This window comes from Pseudophryne corroboree, chromosome 4 (assembly GCF_028390025.1).
Source record: "Pseudophryne corroboree isolate aPseCor3 chromosome 4, aPseCor3.hap2, whole genome shotgun sequence".
Lineage (NCBI taxonomy): Eukaryota > Metazoa > Chordata > Amphibia > Anura > Myobatrachidae > Pseudophryne > Pseudophryne corroboree.
This window is the reverse complement of record NC_086447.1, coordinates 172746354-172761555: the sequence shown is the minus strand read 5'-3', so window position 1 is coordinate 172761555 and position 15202 is coordinate 172746354. Positions and strand designations below refer to the sequence as shown.

At 43.9% G+C, this 15202-nt stretch overlaps 1 protein-coding gene across 1 annotated transcript in view; it reads right to left on the bottom strand.

The window, feature by feature from the left end:
• Positions 1-15202, bottom strand: part of LOC134909106 (uncharacterized) — a 272045-nt gene that overhangs the window by 144671 nt on the left and 112172 nt on the right. Inside the window, exon 9 of the mRNA XM_063915544.1 lies at positions 12171-12395. Within this exon, the coding sequence (XP_063771614.1) occupies positions 12171-12395 (225 nt within the window). The remainder of the gene's footprint in view (positions 1-12170; positions 12396-15202) is intronic.

Below are 15202 nucleotides of genomic sequence, written 5' to 3'. Positions count from 1 at the left end.
GGTTCGGGCATGTGACATCTGTGCCCGAAATAAGACTCCTAGAGGGGTTCCTGTTGGCCCATTACATCCACTCTCTATCCCATCTAAGCCATGGACCCACATTTCAATGGATTTTGTGGTGGACTTGCCCAAATCCTCGGGGATGACAGCCATCTGGGTTGTCGTTGACAGGTTTTCGAAGATGGCGCACTTCGTTCCACTGGTTGGGCTGCCATCGGCCAGACGCCTGTCTGAATTATTTATGCTGCATGTTGTGCGTCTCCACGGGTTGCCACTTGATGTGGTCTCTGACCGTGGATCCCAGTTTGTGGCCAAATTCTGGAGGGCATTTTGTTCCAATCTCCAGATTTCTGTCAGCTTGTCGTCGGGCTACCATCCGCAGTCTAATGGGCAGACTGAAAGGGTGAACCAGTCCTTGGAGCAGTTCCTCAGGTGTTATGTCTCCAAGTGTCAGACTGACTGGGTTGCTCATCTGTCCATGGCGGAGTTTGCCTATAACAACGCGGCTCACTCTGCTACAGGGATCTCTCCCTTCCTTTGTGTGTATGGGCATCATCCTAAGGCCAATTCTTTTGACCCCCTGGACTCCACGCCTGCTGGTTCCTCTGTGGTTTCGGTCCTTAGAGGTATTTGGCGGAAAGTGAAGAAAGCCCTTGTGTCTGTGTCATTAGTGACCAAAAGGGTTTTTGATAAGCGGAAAAGACCCTGCAGCTTCAAATTAGGAGACTTCGTCTGGTTGTCTACCAAGAATTTGAAGTTGAGACAGCCATCTCATAAGTTAGGCCCCCGGTTCATCGGCCCTTATAAGATCACCAGGGTTATCAATCCGGTGGCATTTCAGTTAGATCTACCCCGTTCTTTGGGTATCAATAAAACATTTCATTGTTCCCTTTTAAAACGGGCGATTAGTAATCCTTCTTACAGTGGAAGACCTTCCCCTCTTCTGATACGTGGCCAGAGGGAGTTTGTTGTTGAAAGGATTCTTGACTCCAAGGTGGTTCGGGGTCGGCTGTCATTTTTGGTGCACTGGAAGGGGTATGGCCCGGAGGAGCGGTCGTGGGTGCGCAGTTGTGATCTTCATGCCCCCAGACTGATGCGCTCTTTCTTCTCGCAGTTCCCCGATAAACCCGGTGGTAGGGGTTCTTTGACCCCTCGTCAGAGGGGGGGTACTGTTAGGGTCTCCTGCCCTGTGCTGCCACGTAGTCATGGCAACCCGGAGACAAGTGCTAGCGGAGTGACCTGAGCGCAGCTGATACTCCGGTTCGGGTCTTTTGCTGTGCAGTGGTTATAGGCTCTGTGCATGGCAGGGGATCCGGTGCTGGTTTTTGTGCTCACAGTCTGTGAGGTCTGAGTGGGGCGTGGACAGCACCTGCTTTATAAGGCCTCTTCTCAGGGTAAGCAGATGCTGCTGAATCTTTGTTGGTTAGTCAGTTTCTGAAAGTTAGCCAGTACTGTGTAGCTTTGTATTTGTTTGTTGCTTACTGCAAATAGGCCAGGGGATTTGGTATTACACTCTGCCAATCCAGACCTAGCAGTAAGACTGGAGTCAGTCGTTTAGCTTGCTGGGGTTCTGTTACTACTCTGTGAACTTAGCAAGTTTGCGGCTGTATTCTAAGACTTGCCTGTCTAATCCTGTCTCACTGTGCTAGGTGTCAGGGGTCAGTTTAGTGGCAGTAAGCTGAACCTGTGCACTGCAAGTGAGAATTAGGATTGTGGAGACTCTCCTTGTGTCTATCATTCCATCTCTGACCAAGGAGTTTACTGCCACACCCGTTGGTAACCCTTTAGGGTTTTGCTGTTGCCCTTAGCAACAGCATTTTGGGTTCTCTACGTATTAAAACACAACATCTTGCTTTTCCCATCTGAGCAGTTCTAATACAAGGGAGATACCCAGTTCCTTAGCCTCTGGGCTTCTCTGTTCACTTTGTGTGTATTTTGTTACCCTATCACATTCTGTGTACGTTATGTCATATTCCCCAGTCTGTCTGTAAGTCCATTTGTTTTGCATAACAGTTCAAACACCAGTACATTCCTGCAGGCACTGGAGTGCATAACAGTCCTGACACCAGTACTTTCCTGCAGGCACTGGTGTGCATAACACTAAAGTATGTCCGGTCAGAAGAATAGTAGTTAAATGAGGACACATCTGAAACTGTCCATGGACTGCTAAATGGCCTGTGAATGGCCAAGTCATGGATTACCAAACAGCTGGATTGAAGGAAGCCTGGCACATGAGAATCAGTAGAACAGTTGCCTCAAGCATCAGACTGATTGTGGCACACGCAGATTAAGTCACATTATATTTATGGACATGTCAGTACCTTAATTCGCGTATATACAGTAGACAGCCAGTGCTGAGTAACAAAGTCATGATATTTGGCTGTATATTTTACCCAGTATCTGGGGCAGATCATAGGACCGTATGAGCAGTCGGAGGGCCTGATTCAGATTAGTCCATCAACACGATGCATGTGCAGAACGGGTCCTGTATGATCATTTACAGCTCCCCCTTAGCTGCAACATGACTGACATGCTGCTGTATTTGGGGAGCTTAGTGGGTGTGTGTCATCCCTGTTTTGTAGGCATGCCAAGCCCAGGGTCTACATCATCGGATGCATATTTCCTGGACCTGGCTGACCGGTTCCAATAGTGATCCAATGCTGTGTCTTTGGATGGAGCACTCGGATCGCAGATGCTTGCAGTGTTAGACAGTGGATCACTCTGCTGTCTGTCTCCGTTCCCAGCACTAGAGGCAGCTTCCCTGCTCTAGTGTTTTCCCTCCTACTGTCAGCTCAGTGCAGGAGGAGGTGCTTAGTACACAGTCTGAGAGAGTTCTTCCTGGGAGAGACAACTGCACTGATGTGCTTCTGCTCTCCTGAGTGTGTGACTTTGTCTACCCCTCAGCGACACCCTGTGTGTATACAGCCGCATCCTGTGTGTACTGAGAAGCAGCGTTACTGCTGTACTGATTCACATGTATACTGCAAGTTCCTGCTGCTGCAGAACATCTTCTATATACTACAACCTGTTATCTCTGTTATCTGAATAAACCAATCATCCTGGTTAAGTGCCGTTGTGTGGACTAACATCCCTATCCGATACCGCAACACTCTGCCAACAGGTTATTTGCCCAGGACCCAAAGTCGGAAAGGCATTCTAAAACAGAGGTACATAAGAAATAAAAGTGCAGCTGATTAAAGAGTACTTTTATTAAATATAGAGAAGAATGTACAGTACAGTGAACAATGTGAACTTTACAAAGTTAAAAAGCTCAGAGAATTACACAATGTCGACATTTTTCATGGATATGCAACTTAAGCGGGATAAGTTGTGGAAAGTCACAATTGAGCCAGGAGCAGACCCAAACCCAGTTGAAATGGATAGAGCCATCGGGACAATAAGCTTGGCCGTGTAACTACACGTCTAACCCATTATCAGCAGAAAAGTGTCAGCCAAAGACATGTGGGCAGCTCTGCAAATGGCTGAAAAAGGTGCGAGAAATCTTATTGGGCGCTGGAAAGAAAATGGGCAGCCTAGGGTACACCTCTGGAGTTTTCCTCTTCCCCCAAAAAATAGAACAAGAAATACAGGTGTAGAGTGGTGTAACCAGGGCGCCCTCTTTCCGTGGTATTTGTGTGAAGACCAAAGCAATGATCCCCTTTAACTATTAAATAGTGAACACAATGGAGATATGTTGATATGAATTCCAACGAGTATCACATAAAAACGTAAAATTTAATACAATGAACATTCACATACATAGAAGTAAAAGCATACCATAATGGTAAGCTAGGAGCCGCAGGTGTTAAAGGAGGCGGGGTGGTCAAGAGATACACCCTGCTCAGGCTCCTAAGCTTACTGATGGGTCGTGAACCCCTGGATGGATATTGGTAAATATTCAAAACAGCTCAAGTAACAATTCAAATAGTGTTGGAAAGCATACCGGAGAGGTAGCTAAGGAGCCGCAGGTGTTATGATAAGCAGGGTGGTCCAGACTTCTCCCTGCTCTGGCTCCCAAGCTAACCACGAGGCAGATGTCCAATAGATGATAGGTTCGAGCTCCTAATGGATCCAGATATCCAACGCGTTTCGAGATATCCAATCTCTTCCACAGGGCTTGATGGTGTTACATGTCTCCAGAGATGGCTTTTAAAGATGGTGGGAGGGTGGTTCCGGGTCGTAGGTCACTGAAGCCGGAAATGATCCCAAAAATCTTCTTTGGCAAAGTCTGAATCCTAATTGTGGTGTGTTATTGTGCCAGTGCTCTTATGGTGAGCATAAGGTGCAAAATTCATAGTTAATTGATGAAAACTAATGAATAAAAATGAAAAAAATGAAAAAAACATCTGGCCGGGCGACCGGAAGTGACCCGGACCGGAAGTTCAAAACCGGAAGTGACATCGCGGCGTGAAAGGCCGAATTAACAACATGCAGAACCTAAGATAGATGTAGCAAGGGTAGAAGTGGACCTAAGTATGCATGGTGGGAATATACTACTAATGACAGTGGTCACAGTGGTCTCGATGTTCGGCCGAACGCGCCGCTCCGATACCGGAAGTGACGCGGCGGTTTGCGTTCCACCGACCGGAAGTGACGCGGTTGTTTGCGTGTCACCGACGGGAAGTGGTGGGGAAAGTAGCTAGGACGGCGGCTGTGAGCTGCAGGATATTTATAACAATAACAGTGGAGGAATGTGGGTGATTTATAGATGGAGATTATTTATAAATGAGTGAGGGTCGAGGAGTGAAATGTGGTTTAAACACCTAAAGGTTAGAATAATGGTGGTTAATGATACCATAGTAGGTGAGTGTTAAACTAGGTGTACATGACTCCCCCCGCAATATTATGATCCATAATGAGGATATTGGAGTCCGTAGTCGGTTGGGCACATAATGTGCATAAATACAAGGTTATCTCATCTGAATAAAAAGTCATGTCGTCTCCAAAGTTGTCCATAATTCGTCTTCATTTCAATTATTGCTCCATAAGTCCCCGTGATGAAGAGAAAATAAAGAAAACAAAATGAGTTAAACAATACCATGTGTGGTATCTGGTTGAAGTACATGTTGACTGATGAACTACATGGGCTAATGCAAGAACCACTTAAGTTCAAAATCTTTGTTTAGACCTTTGGGACACAGGGACTGGAGTTTGTAAATCAATTTCATTTCCGCCTTCGCAAGATTTTTTTCTGTATTTCTGTCGCGCCAGGTGGATTTTATGTGCTGTAGTCCCAAAAATTTCCTTATAGATGTGTATGAACAATTGTGTTCTGATTTAAAATGTTCCGACAAATTGTGTGTGAGGAGACCTGTTTTTATGTTGCGCAGATGTTCACCAAGTCGTGTTTTCAATGCTCTCGACGTGCGTCCAATGTATACCTTCCCACAGGTACATTCCACTAAATACACAACGTTACTGGTGTGGCAAGTGATGAAATCCTTGATTTTAAAGTTAATGTCATTGACGGTGATTTCTGTGTATTTTGATGTTTCGGTTTTGATTAGTCGGCAAGGGAGACAGAGTCTGCACCTGTGGAAACCACTTGTTCTGACGGGATTATTGTTCTGGGGTAAGGCGCTTCGGACTAGTTTGTTCTTTAAATTTGCTGCCTTACGGTAAATGAACGTGGTTTTTTTTGGGATGATGTTCTTTAACGTGTCGTCCATACATAGTAGGTTCTAATGTTTTCTGATGATAAGTTCCTTTTTTTTGTATTGGTGGTCATACCCTGTAATGAACGACCATTGTGAATGATTGGGGAGTTTTTCATCGTTTTTCTTCTGTTTCTTGTTGTGGATGAGAGAGGTCCTATCCTTATTCATTGTTTCTATCTGAATTAATTCCAAATTTTCAGGTTGATAACCTTTTTCAATGAAGGCGTTTTTAAGTTCGTTAATTTGGGACCTACATACAGTGTCCTCACTGCAGTTTCTCCTTATCCTTAGAAATTGGCCCTTTGGTATGCCGTTGAGCCAATTTATATGGTGCTCACTCTCTTTACTGATGTAATTGTTTGAATCCGCAGGGTTTTTGTAAATTTTCGTTTGGATAATGTCATCCTTGATATATATAGTTAGATCCAGAAAATTGATTTCAGTCTTGCTGTTTTCAAATGTGAGGACAATATTTTTATCATTTTGATTGAGATGCTCGCAAAACAAGGTTAGACTCTCCCTGTCCCCTCTCCAAAAAAATATCACGTCGTCGATATACCGGTTCCATATTAATAATTTATCCTTCCAAGGGTTCTGTTGGTATATGTTTTCATGCTCCCAATGGGCCATGAAGAGATTTGCAAAACTGGGTGCAAATCGCGTACCCATTGCGGTACCTCTCTTTTGAAGGTAATAATCCCCCTCGAAGAAAAATAAGTTGTTTTTCAGGATAAAATCCATGGACTCGATGATGAAAGATTTTCTGGCTTCTGAGAACTCAGTCTGGTCCAGGAACCAAATTGTGGCCTCTATTCCCTTCTGGTGTTCAATGATGGTGTATAGGGAAGTGACATCTGCTGTGACCATGATGGTCTCACTATCCCACGGTATTCCTTCCAGTTTTTTGATGGTGTCACTCGTGTCCCTCAGATGCGATGGATTCTTTGTTACTATAGGTTGGAGTTCATGATAGATTAGGGCTGATAGATTTGATGTTAGACACCCTTTTCTGGCAACAATGGGTCGTCCTGGAGGTGACGTACTATTCTTATGTATTTTTGGTAATACATAAATCGTGGGGGTGATGGGGTCTTCAATATTGAGAAATGCAAATTCTGTTTCTGTAATTCCACCTTTTTCAAGGTGGGTCTTTAATAGTTTCTGAAAGTTGGTTTTTATTCTTGCTGATGGGTCGGTCTTGAGTTTTTGGTATGTATCGCTGTCCGATAGTTGACGGTATATTTCCTTCACATAGTCAGATTTGTTCAAAATAGCAATTCCTCCTCCCTTATCGCAAGGCTTAATTACGATCTCCTGATCTTCCTGGAGAGATTTGATTGCTTCACGTTCTTTTCTAGTCAAGTTATGGCATACTCTCTTCCTTTTTTCCGTTTTGTTGATTGAGTTTAAATCTTCTATGACTAGTTTTTGGAAAGTTTCAATGTAATTACCTTTAATATGGGCAGGATAAAAGGTGGAAGGTTTTTTATGCACAGTTTGGGGTGTGGGTTCCACGGAATTTGATGTCGAGGGAGCCTCTTCACTTCTTTTCAGTTCAAAAAATTTCTTAAGAGAAATTTTTCTAATAAATTTGTGTACATCTACAAATCCGTCGAAGTCATCAGTGGTGGTTGTAGGTGCGAACTTCAATCCTTTTGCTAATACCTTTTCCTCAACATCCGTAAGAATCCTGGAACTTAGGTTATATATTACTTTCCTTTTCGTACCTTCTTCCATGATGGTCCCTTGGTCCAAAATATTGATGGGTTTTTTCTTTTTTCGTTATGGTTGACCAGCTCTTTTACCTCTTTTTCTCTTCTTCCTGCTCTTTTTCATTGCTTTAGAAGTTATTGGTGATTGTAACCCCTTCTTTCTCCTAAAAAAGGTGAGTTCCTTTCTGTCCTGTCACTTCCATTCATGGTTCGTGTACTCCTATGGTTGCCTGATGTAACGTTCTCTTTAGGAGTGGGTGTTCTTCTACGGTCATGGTATACGGGTCGTCTGTCTCTTCTCTCTCCAGGTCTTCTCCATGTATTCTGATAGTATTGGTCTTGTCTGCTCGTATCTCTCCTATATTCTTGTGCTACCCTCCTATAATTCTCATGTCCGTATCTGTTGGGTTGCCTTGGACATAGATTGTATCGTATCCGTTGAGATTGATAAGACGAATATTGTGGAAGAGGACGTCTATATCTTCTCTGTTCATTGTCCCTATTTTGATTTTCTCTTGTTACGACAGGTCTCCTTGCTTTAGTGATGCCGAATTTGTAAAAGTCGAAGTCCCGTTGTAATTTCTTCTGTTTCTTCTTTATGAGCTCCTTTGTGTTGTGTTCTAATTTTTCCGCAATTCCTCTGCAAATGGCGTATGAGGACAAAGGTCTGATGAGAAGAATAAACTTAAGGCGTATGCTGTATGGGACAAAGTTAAGTGCATGTAAAGACATGAATGATTATATTGTTAAGATACTGTCAATAGCTCAACAGTTGGCATCTGTGGGGGCACAGGTGGACGATGAGGAAGTGGTGGTGGCAATGTTACAAATCTGACACCAGAATTCGATTTCCTGGTACAGGTAGTAGCTTTGGAGTCTAACAATACCAAGCTGACAACAGAAACTGTAAGAGCCAGGCTGCTACAGTTCCAAGAACATATTCCTGTTGAGACACATACTGAGGGTTATGCCTTATTCACAATAGGTACCAAGTCTAGAATGCTCAAGGTGAAGTGCTTTATATGTCACAAGGTGGGGCACAAGGCCTCAGATTGCAGACTGACAAATTGCAGTGGTACGCACAAGAAGCGTGACAAACCAAATGAGTCAGCATTGAATGTAGCAGATAGTCACGAGAAGGATTACTGGTACATGGACTCGGGGGCCACTAGGCATTTCAGTTGTTATCAGGAATGGTTCAATTTACTGACAGCATGTGAACCCATTACAGTAAAAGGGATTGGAGAGAAAGTCCTTACTGCTTCAAAATTTGGGACAATCACAGTGCATCTATGAATTAAAAGTGAAACAGTTATTACGGACATCTAAGATGTCTTGTTCATGCCAGAGTTGGGAAGTAATCTCATTGCTATAAGCGTCCTGGGAAAAAAGGGTTTACAGAGTCCAGTTTGCAAAAGGCAAATGTATGGTGCAAAATGAGAAAGGGACTTCAGCAACCCGGGGTAACCAATTGTATGTCCTGGACACCGAGCAGTGTTCTGCAATGGCGGCCTCTGATTCAAACCAGTCGATGGAGTTGAGTCATAGGTGTCTAGGTCGTCTGGGATATGACAACGTCCAGAAACTACTTGATGGAATTGCAACTGGAATCACTGTAATACTGAGAGAGCTGTGTGTGAGAGTTCTATAAAAGGAAAGCAGACTTGCACACCACTTCCTAAGTCTACTAGTAAAGTGGAAATACCACTACCCCTAGTACATACTGATGTATGTGGTTTGATGGAGATGGAATCAATGAGTGGCTACAGGTATTTTATAACATTTATTGATGATGCCACAAGGATGACATATGTGTATATCATGAAAGCTAAAAGTGAAGTTGTCAATAGAATTGTGGAATACAAGAACCTGGTGGAGACTCAGATGGGTCTGAAATGAAAAGTCTTGAGATCCGACAATGGCGGAGAGCATGACAACAGAGTTTTAGCACAGTTCCTGAAAAAATAGGGCATACAGCATCAACTAACAATTGTTTACACGCCAGAAAAAAATGGTGTGAGCGTGCAAATCGTGCAATTGTTGGGAGAGCATGGACTATGCTGAGTGAGGCAGGCCTGGAGAAAAGCATTTGGGTGGAAGCAGTGTCTACTGCAGTATATCTTAAAAAGTGTGTACCCACAGTAGCTGTGAAAGGTAAAACGCCACTGGAGGCGTGGTCCAAGAGAAAGCCAGCTGTCAATTATCTCTGTGTCTTCGGCTGTAAAGCTTATGCACATATGCACTTCATGATTTATTGTTATACCAGTTAGATTTTGACTCTGCTTTCCTAAATGGAGTTAATTGAGGAGATACAGTATATATGAAACCACCTGAGCATTATGACAAGAGTATGTTCCAAGAGGGAAAAGTTTGCCTCTTAGAGAAATCTTTGTACGGCCTAAAACAAAGTGGTCATTGTTGTTATGTAAAGCTGGATGTCATGCTGCTAGAGATGAACTTTGTTAGGTCAGAGACTGATCACTGCTTATATCACAAAGCTATATACAAAAAGCGGTTCATCACAGTTGTGTATGTGGATGATCTATTGCTAGCAGGACAAGAAGAGCACATTACTGATGTAAAACAGCAGCTGAAACAAAGATTCACGCTAAAGGATTTAGGCCCTGCAAATCATTTGTTAGGCATGAGAATTGTACAAAACCTGAAAGATGGGACTGTTACAATTGATCAACAGACATATATTGAAGCAATACTTTGCAAGTATGTAATGTCTGATGCAAAACCAGTGAGCGTGCCTATTGACAAAAGCATAAAGATGGTAAAGGCCATGTCACCAACCGGCCAGGAGGAGATGGAGGAAATGAGAGAGGTTCCTTATCAAAATGCTGTTGGTAGCTTGATGCAGGGTTGGACTGGCCCACAGGGGCACAGGGGAAACCCCAGGTGTGCCCCACTGCCTGGGTGCCCTACTCTTCCTCTAGGGATCAGGTTTCAGACTGTGCACTAATTATACATATGTGACATTATACTACACAGGTCTATGGTGTATTTTCTACAGTGCATCGCTGCTATTAATCTGGTACATTATTGTGCATGCACTAGCAGTATTTACTGTATATATTTATCAAGGGGCCCAGACCATGTACTCTCTAATGGTTAGCCAAGCCTCTGTGGTGACTGGCCACACCCCCTCCAAGAATGGTCCCCCACCACTGCCCCCCTCTCGGTGGGCCCTTCATGCCCCAGTCTGACACTGGCTTGACGCCCTAACATCACACATGCAGTGAGCTGGGCAAGTCAGTTTACAATTAACCCTGGGAGGCAACACTGGATTGCAGTCAAAAGAATCTTAAGGTACTTAAAAGGTACAAGTTCATTAAAGTTGGTGTTTACAAAGTTAAAAGATATGACTTTGGAAGTTTTCTGTGATGCCGATTGTGGATCACATGAGGATGACCGTCATTCCTACACGGAATACTTGTTCGTTTTGGCAGGTGCATCCGTCAGCTGGACGAGCAGAAAGCAACCCACTGTTGCCCTATTCACCACTGAGGCGGAGTACATGGCACCTACAGAAACTGCAAAAGAAGCTCTATGGATAAAGGAGACTTTATGTGAGTTTAAGGGGGGTACATACGGAGAGATCCGTTTTTTAAAATCTAAGCAATCTGACTAGATTGCTTAGATTTTAAGCACGGATCTCTTGTGTGTATCCCCTCTCAGTGATAGTGATGCGCAGCCCCACGCGTCGCTATCGCCAGTGCTAGATTGGCCTGCTTGCAGGCACAATCTAGCACATCGCTTATGTCACCCGCTGGGTGAAATGAGCATCTCCCCCCACTGCCCCCCCTCGCTCAGCACATATCGCGATGTGCTGAGTGGGTGGAGAGATGTGTGCTGAACGGTCTGTTACAAACCACTCAGCACACATCTCTCCAGTGTGTACTGCCCTTTAGCCTTCTTTACCACAGTGAGACTATCAACATTGCGTGTGATTAGAAGGGAGCAATTGATTTGTCTTCCAGCACCAAGCATTATGGACGGTCCAAACACATTGCCATTAGACATCGCTTTATCCGTGAGTTACTGGAAAACAAGCCTGTCAATGTGGATTACATAGCAAGCGAGAGCAATGCTGCTGATATGTTGACAAAGGGACTGTCATCACACTTGCTGAACATGTTCATGACAAAATGTGGACTGCGATACATTTGAGAAATGTTGATTTGTTTTACTGTTTGCTTACAATGCTTTATTAATGTATTTTCGGTTACAGGAAAACTTTATTGAGAAACGTTTTTGATAAAGTGTTATGCAAATATATATAACCAGAGACAGCCTTGAGTGAGGGGGGATGTTAGACAGTGGATCACTCTGCTGTCTGTCTCCATTCCCAGCACTAGGGGCAGCTTCTCTGCGCTAGTGTTTTCCCTCCTAGTGTCAGCTCAGTGCAGGAGGAGGTGCTTAGTGCACAGTCTGAGAGAGTTCTTCCTGGGAGAGACAAATGCACTGACGTGCTTCTGCTCTCCTGAATGTGTGACCTTGTCTACCCCACAGCCGCACCCTGTGTGTATACAGCCGCATCCTGTGTGTACTAAGACACTGTGTTACTGCTGTACCGCAACACTCTGCCAACAGGCAGGAGTGTCTATTTCCTACAGACACCTCCTGCTGCATTGGAATTTTGTTTGTACTGTATTGCACAGCCGCTTCCCTGCCTGTGGTTGTGCAATAACCTACAAATAAGAATAAGGCCATGAGTTACAAGTGTGCACACAATGGGATTTTCAGCCACATTCCCTCCTAGTCTGTTTCTATAACAGCACATAGGAAGCATTACCTGGAACGCCACATGTTGGCTGTTTTTGGCCAGGTGGGGTCTTTGTACCAGCAATCTCTTCTCCATTTGAGGTAACACACCAACAGTGACCGGTGCTGCCATGGCACTGCTTCGAATGGTAGTTGCCCTTTTCATCACAGTCAGGTACGTAAAGTCCCAATGGGAGTTGGTCTCCATGTAGATTCTGAAGTCTCTGTTTTTCCTTTAAGCAGGGGGTGTCACTCACTGACAAAGAGACAAGTAATAACCTTGTCACATTTCAAGATTAGTTAACAGAAAATAAAATGGAACACACATATCTGCTAAAATTAAGGGTTCGAGTAAATAACAGGAATATATTTACCTACTGTATAAAATACTTCTTTAAAAAACAGAATTTTCCTGGCACACTGCAAACTGGCCAGTAAAAGAGATCTATACAGTACATGATAATAGAAATGTAGAGCTCTTAGTTACATACATTTGCAAACATATGGTAAGCCATCAGCTACTGCAAGGCGTCTCTGCTTTGGCGGTCCCATGCTACATGATAATAACATCTCCTTTAAGTCATGTGTTTTATGTGTTCTCTCGATTGAGAGTTAGCTCCTCTGGAGACCTCCCAAGGTCCTCCAATATGGCACTAAATGGAACAGCATACCCTCCAATGCGATAGATAAAATGGTAGTTAGTATATTGTATAATACACTACTTCTGGCCAGACATTTATGTTGGTTTGCGTGATATGCTAAAGAAAAACAACATCTCATGCTAAGTTACCAAAACTCCTGGTAAGGTATCACACGCTAATACAGAGTTCTATACAATACTAACTTGTGATATCTTATCACAATTTCTGATATCTTATCATGAGATGGTTTATAAATTAGCATATCATGCAAAGCCACTCTGTATAAGTTGTGTCCGGTCAGAAGATTAATTAAATGAGGACACATCTCAAAATGTCCACAGACTGCAAAAATTGTGGCCACTTTCGAATGGCCAAGTCATGGATTACCAAACAGCTGAATTGAAGGAAGCCTGAGAAAATAGGATTTTAATTACCTACCGGTAAATCCTTTTCTCATAGTCCATAGAGGATACTGGGAATCCATTTAGTATCAGGGGGTATAGACATTTCCACTAGGAACCTTGGGCACTTTAAGAATTTGATAGAGTGCGCTGACCCCTCCCTCTATGCCCTCGTACCCTACTCAGTCTAGGAAACTGTGCCAGAGGAGACCGACATACTTTGAGAGAAGGATAGATAAGAAAAGTGTTGAGATTACGAACCAGCGCACAGAACAATAGGAAAGCCATGCTAGCCAAACTTGAAACATGAACAGCAACAGCTGAGCAAACCAGAATACTTAACCAAGTAACAGTGCAGGAAGAACGGAGCAGCGGGTGCAGTATCCTCTACGGACTACGAGAAAAGGATTTACCAGTAGGTAATTCAAATCCTATTTTCTCTTACATCCTAGAGGATACTGGGAATCCATTTAGTACCATGGGGAGTACCAAAGCTCCCAAACCAGGTGGAAGAGTGCTGAGGTTCCTGCAGAACTGATTGACCAAACTGAAGGTCCTCAGAGGCCAAAGTATCGAACTTGTAAAACTTTGCAAACGTGTTCGAACCTGACCAAGTAGCTGCTTCGCAGAGCTGTAAAGCTGCGACACCCCGGGCAGCTGCCCAAGAAGAACCCACCAACCTAGTACAGTGGGCCTGTACAGATTTTGGAACCGGCAATAATGCCGTGGAATAAGCATGCTGGATAGTGAGCCTGATCCAGTGTGCAATAGACTCCTTTGAAGCAGGACATACAATTTTTTTGGGGTCATAGAGACTCTTGTGAGACAATGCCCCTAGTTCTGACACACGACTTGCAGGAGGCCAAGGCCAACAGTTTGACAGTCTTCCACGTAAGGTACTTTACGTCAACCTCCTGTAACGGTTCAAACCAGTCCAATTGGAGGAACGGCAGCACCAAATTAAGATCCAAAGTTGCCGTGGAAGGCACAAAGGAAGGCTGGATGTGCAGAACACCTTTCAAGAATGTCTGGACCTCAGGGAGAAAAGCCAATTGTTTGTGAAAGAACATAGACAAAGCCAAAATCTGGACTTTAATGGAACTCAGGCATAGGCCCACATCCACTCCCGACTGCAGAAAAAGCAGGAGACGTCCAGATGAAATTCCACCGCCGAATATTGTCTGCTCTCACACCAAGAGACATACTTCTTCCATACACGGTGGTAATGTTTAGACGTTACCCCTTTCCTGACTTGGATCATAGTCAGAATGATCTTGTCAGGAATCAGCCGTTCAACCTCCATGTTGTTAAATTTAGTGATGTGCACCGGAAATTTTTCGGGTTTTGGTTTTGGATTCGGGTCCGCGGCCGTGTTTTGGATTCAGACGCGTTTTGGCAAAACCTCCCTGAAATTTTTTTGTCGGATTCGAGTGTGTTTTTGATTCGGGTGTTTTTTTTACAAAAAAACCTCAAAAACAGCTTAAATCATAGAATTTGGGGGTCATTTTGATCCCATAGTATTATTAACCTCAATAACCATAATTTCCACTCATTTTCAGTCTATACTGAACACCTCACAATATTATTTTTAGTCCTAAAATTTGCACCGAGGTCGCTGGATGGCTAAGCTAAGCGACACAAGTGGCCGACACAAACACCTGGCCCATCTAGGAGTGGCACTGCAGTGTCAGGCAGGATCGCACTTCAAAAAAATAGTACCCAAACAGCACATGATGCAAAGAAAAAAAGAGGCACACCAAGGTCGCTGTGTGACTAAGCTAAGCGACACAAGTGGCCGACACAAACACCTGGCCCATCTAGGAGTGGCACTGCAGTGTCAGGCAGGATGGCACTTCAAAAAAATTGTCCCCAAACAGCACATGATGCAAAGAAAAATGAAAGAAAAAAGAGGTGCGAGATGGAATTGTCCTTGGGCCCTCCCACCCACCCTTATGTTGTATAAACAGGACATGCACACTTTAACGAACCCATCATTTCAGCGACAGGGTCTGCCACACGAC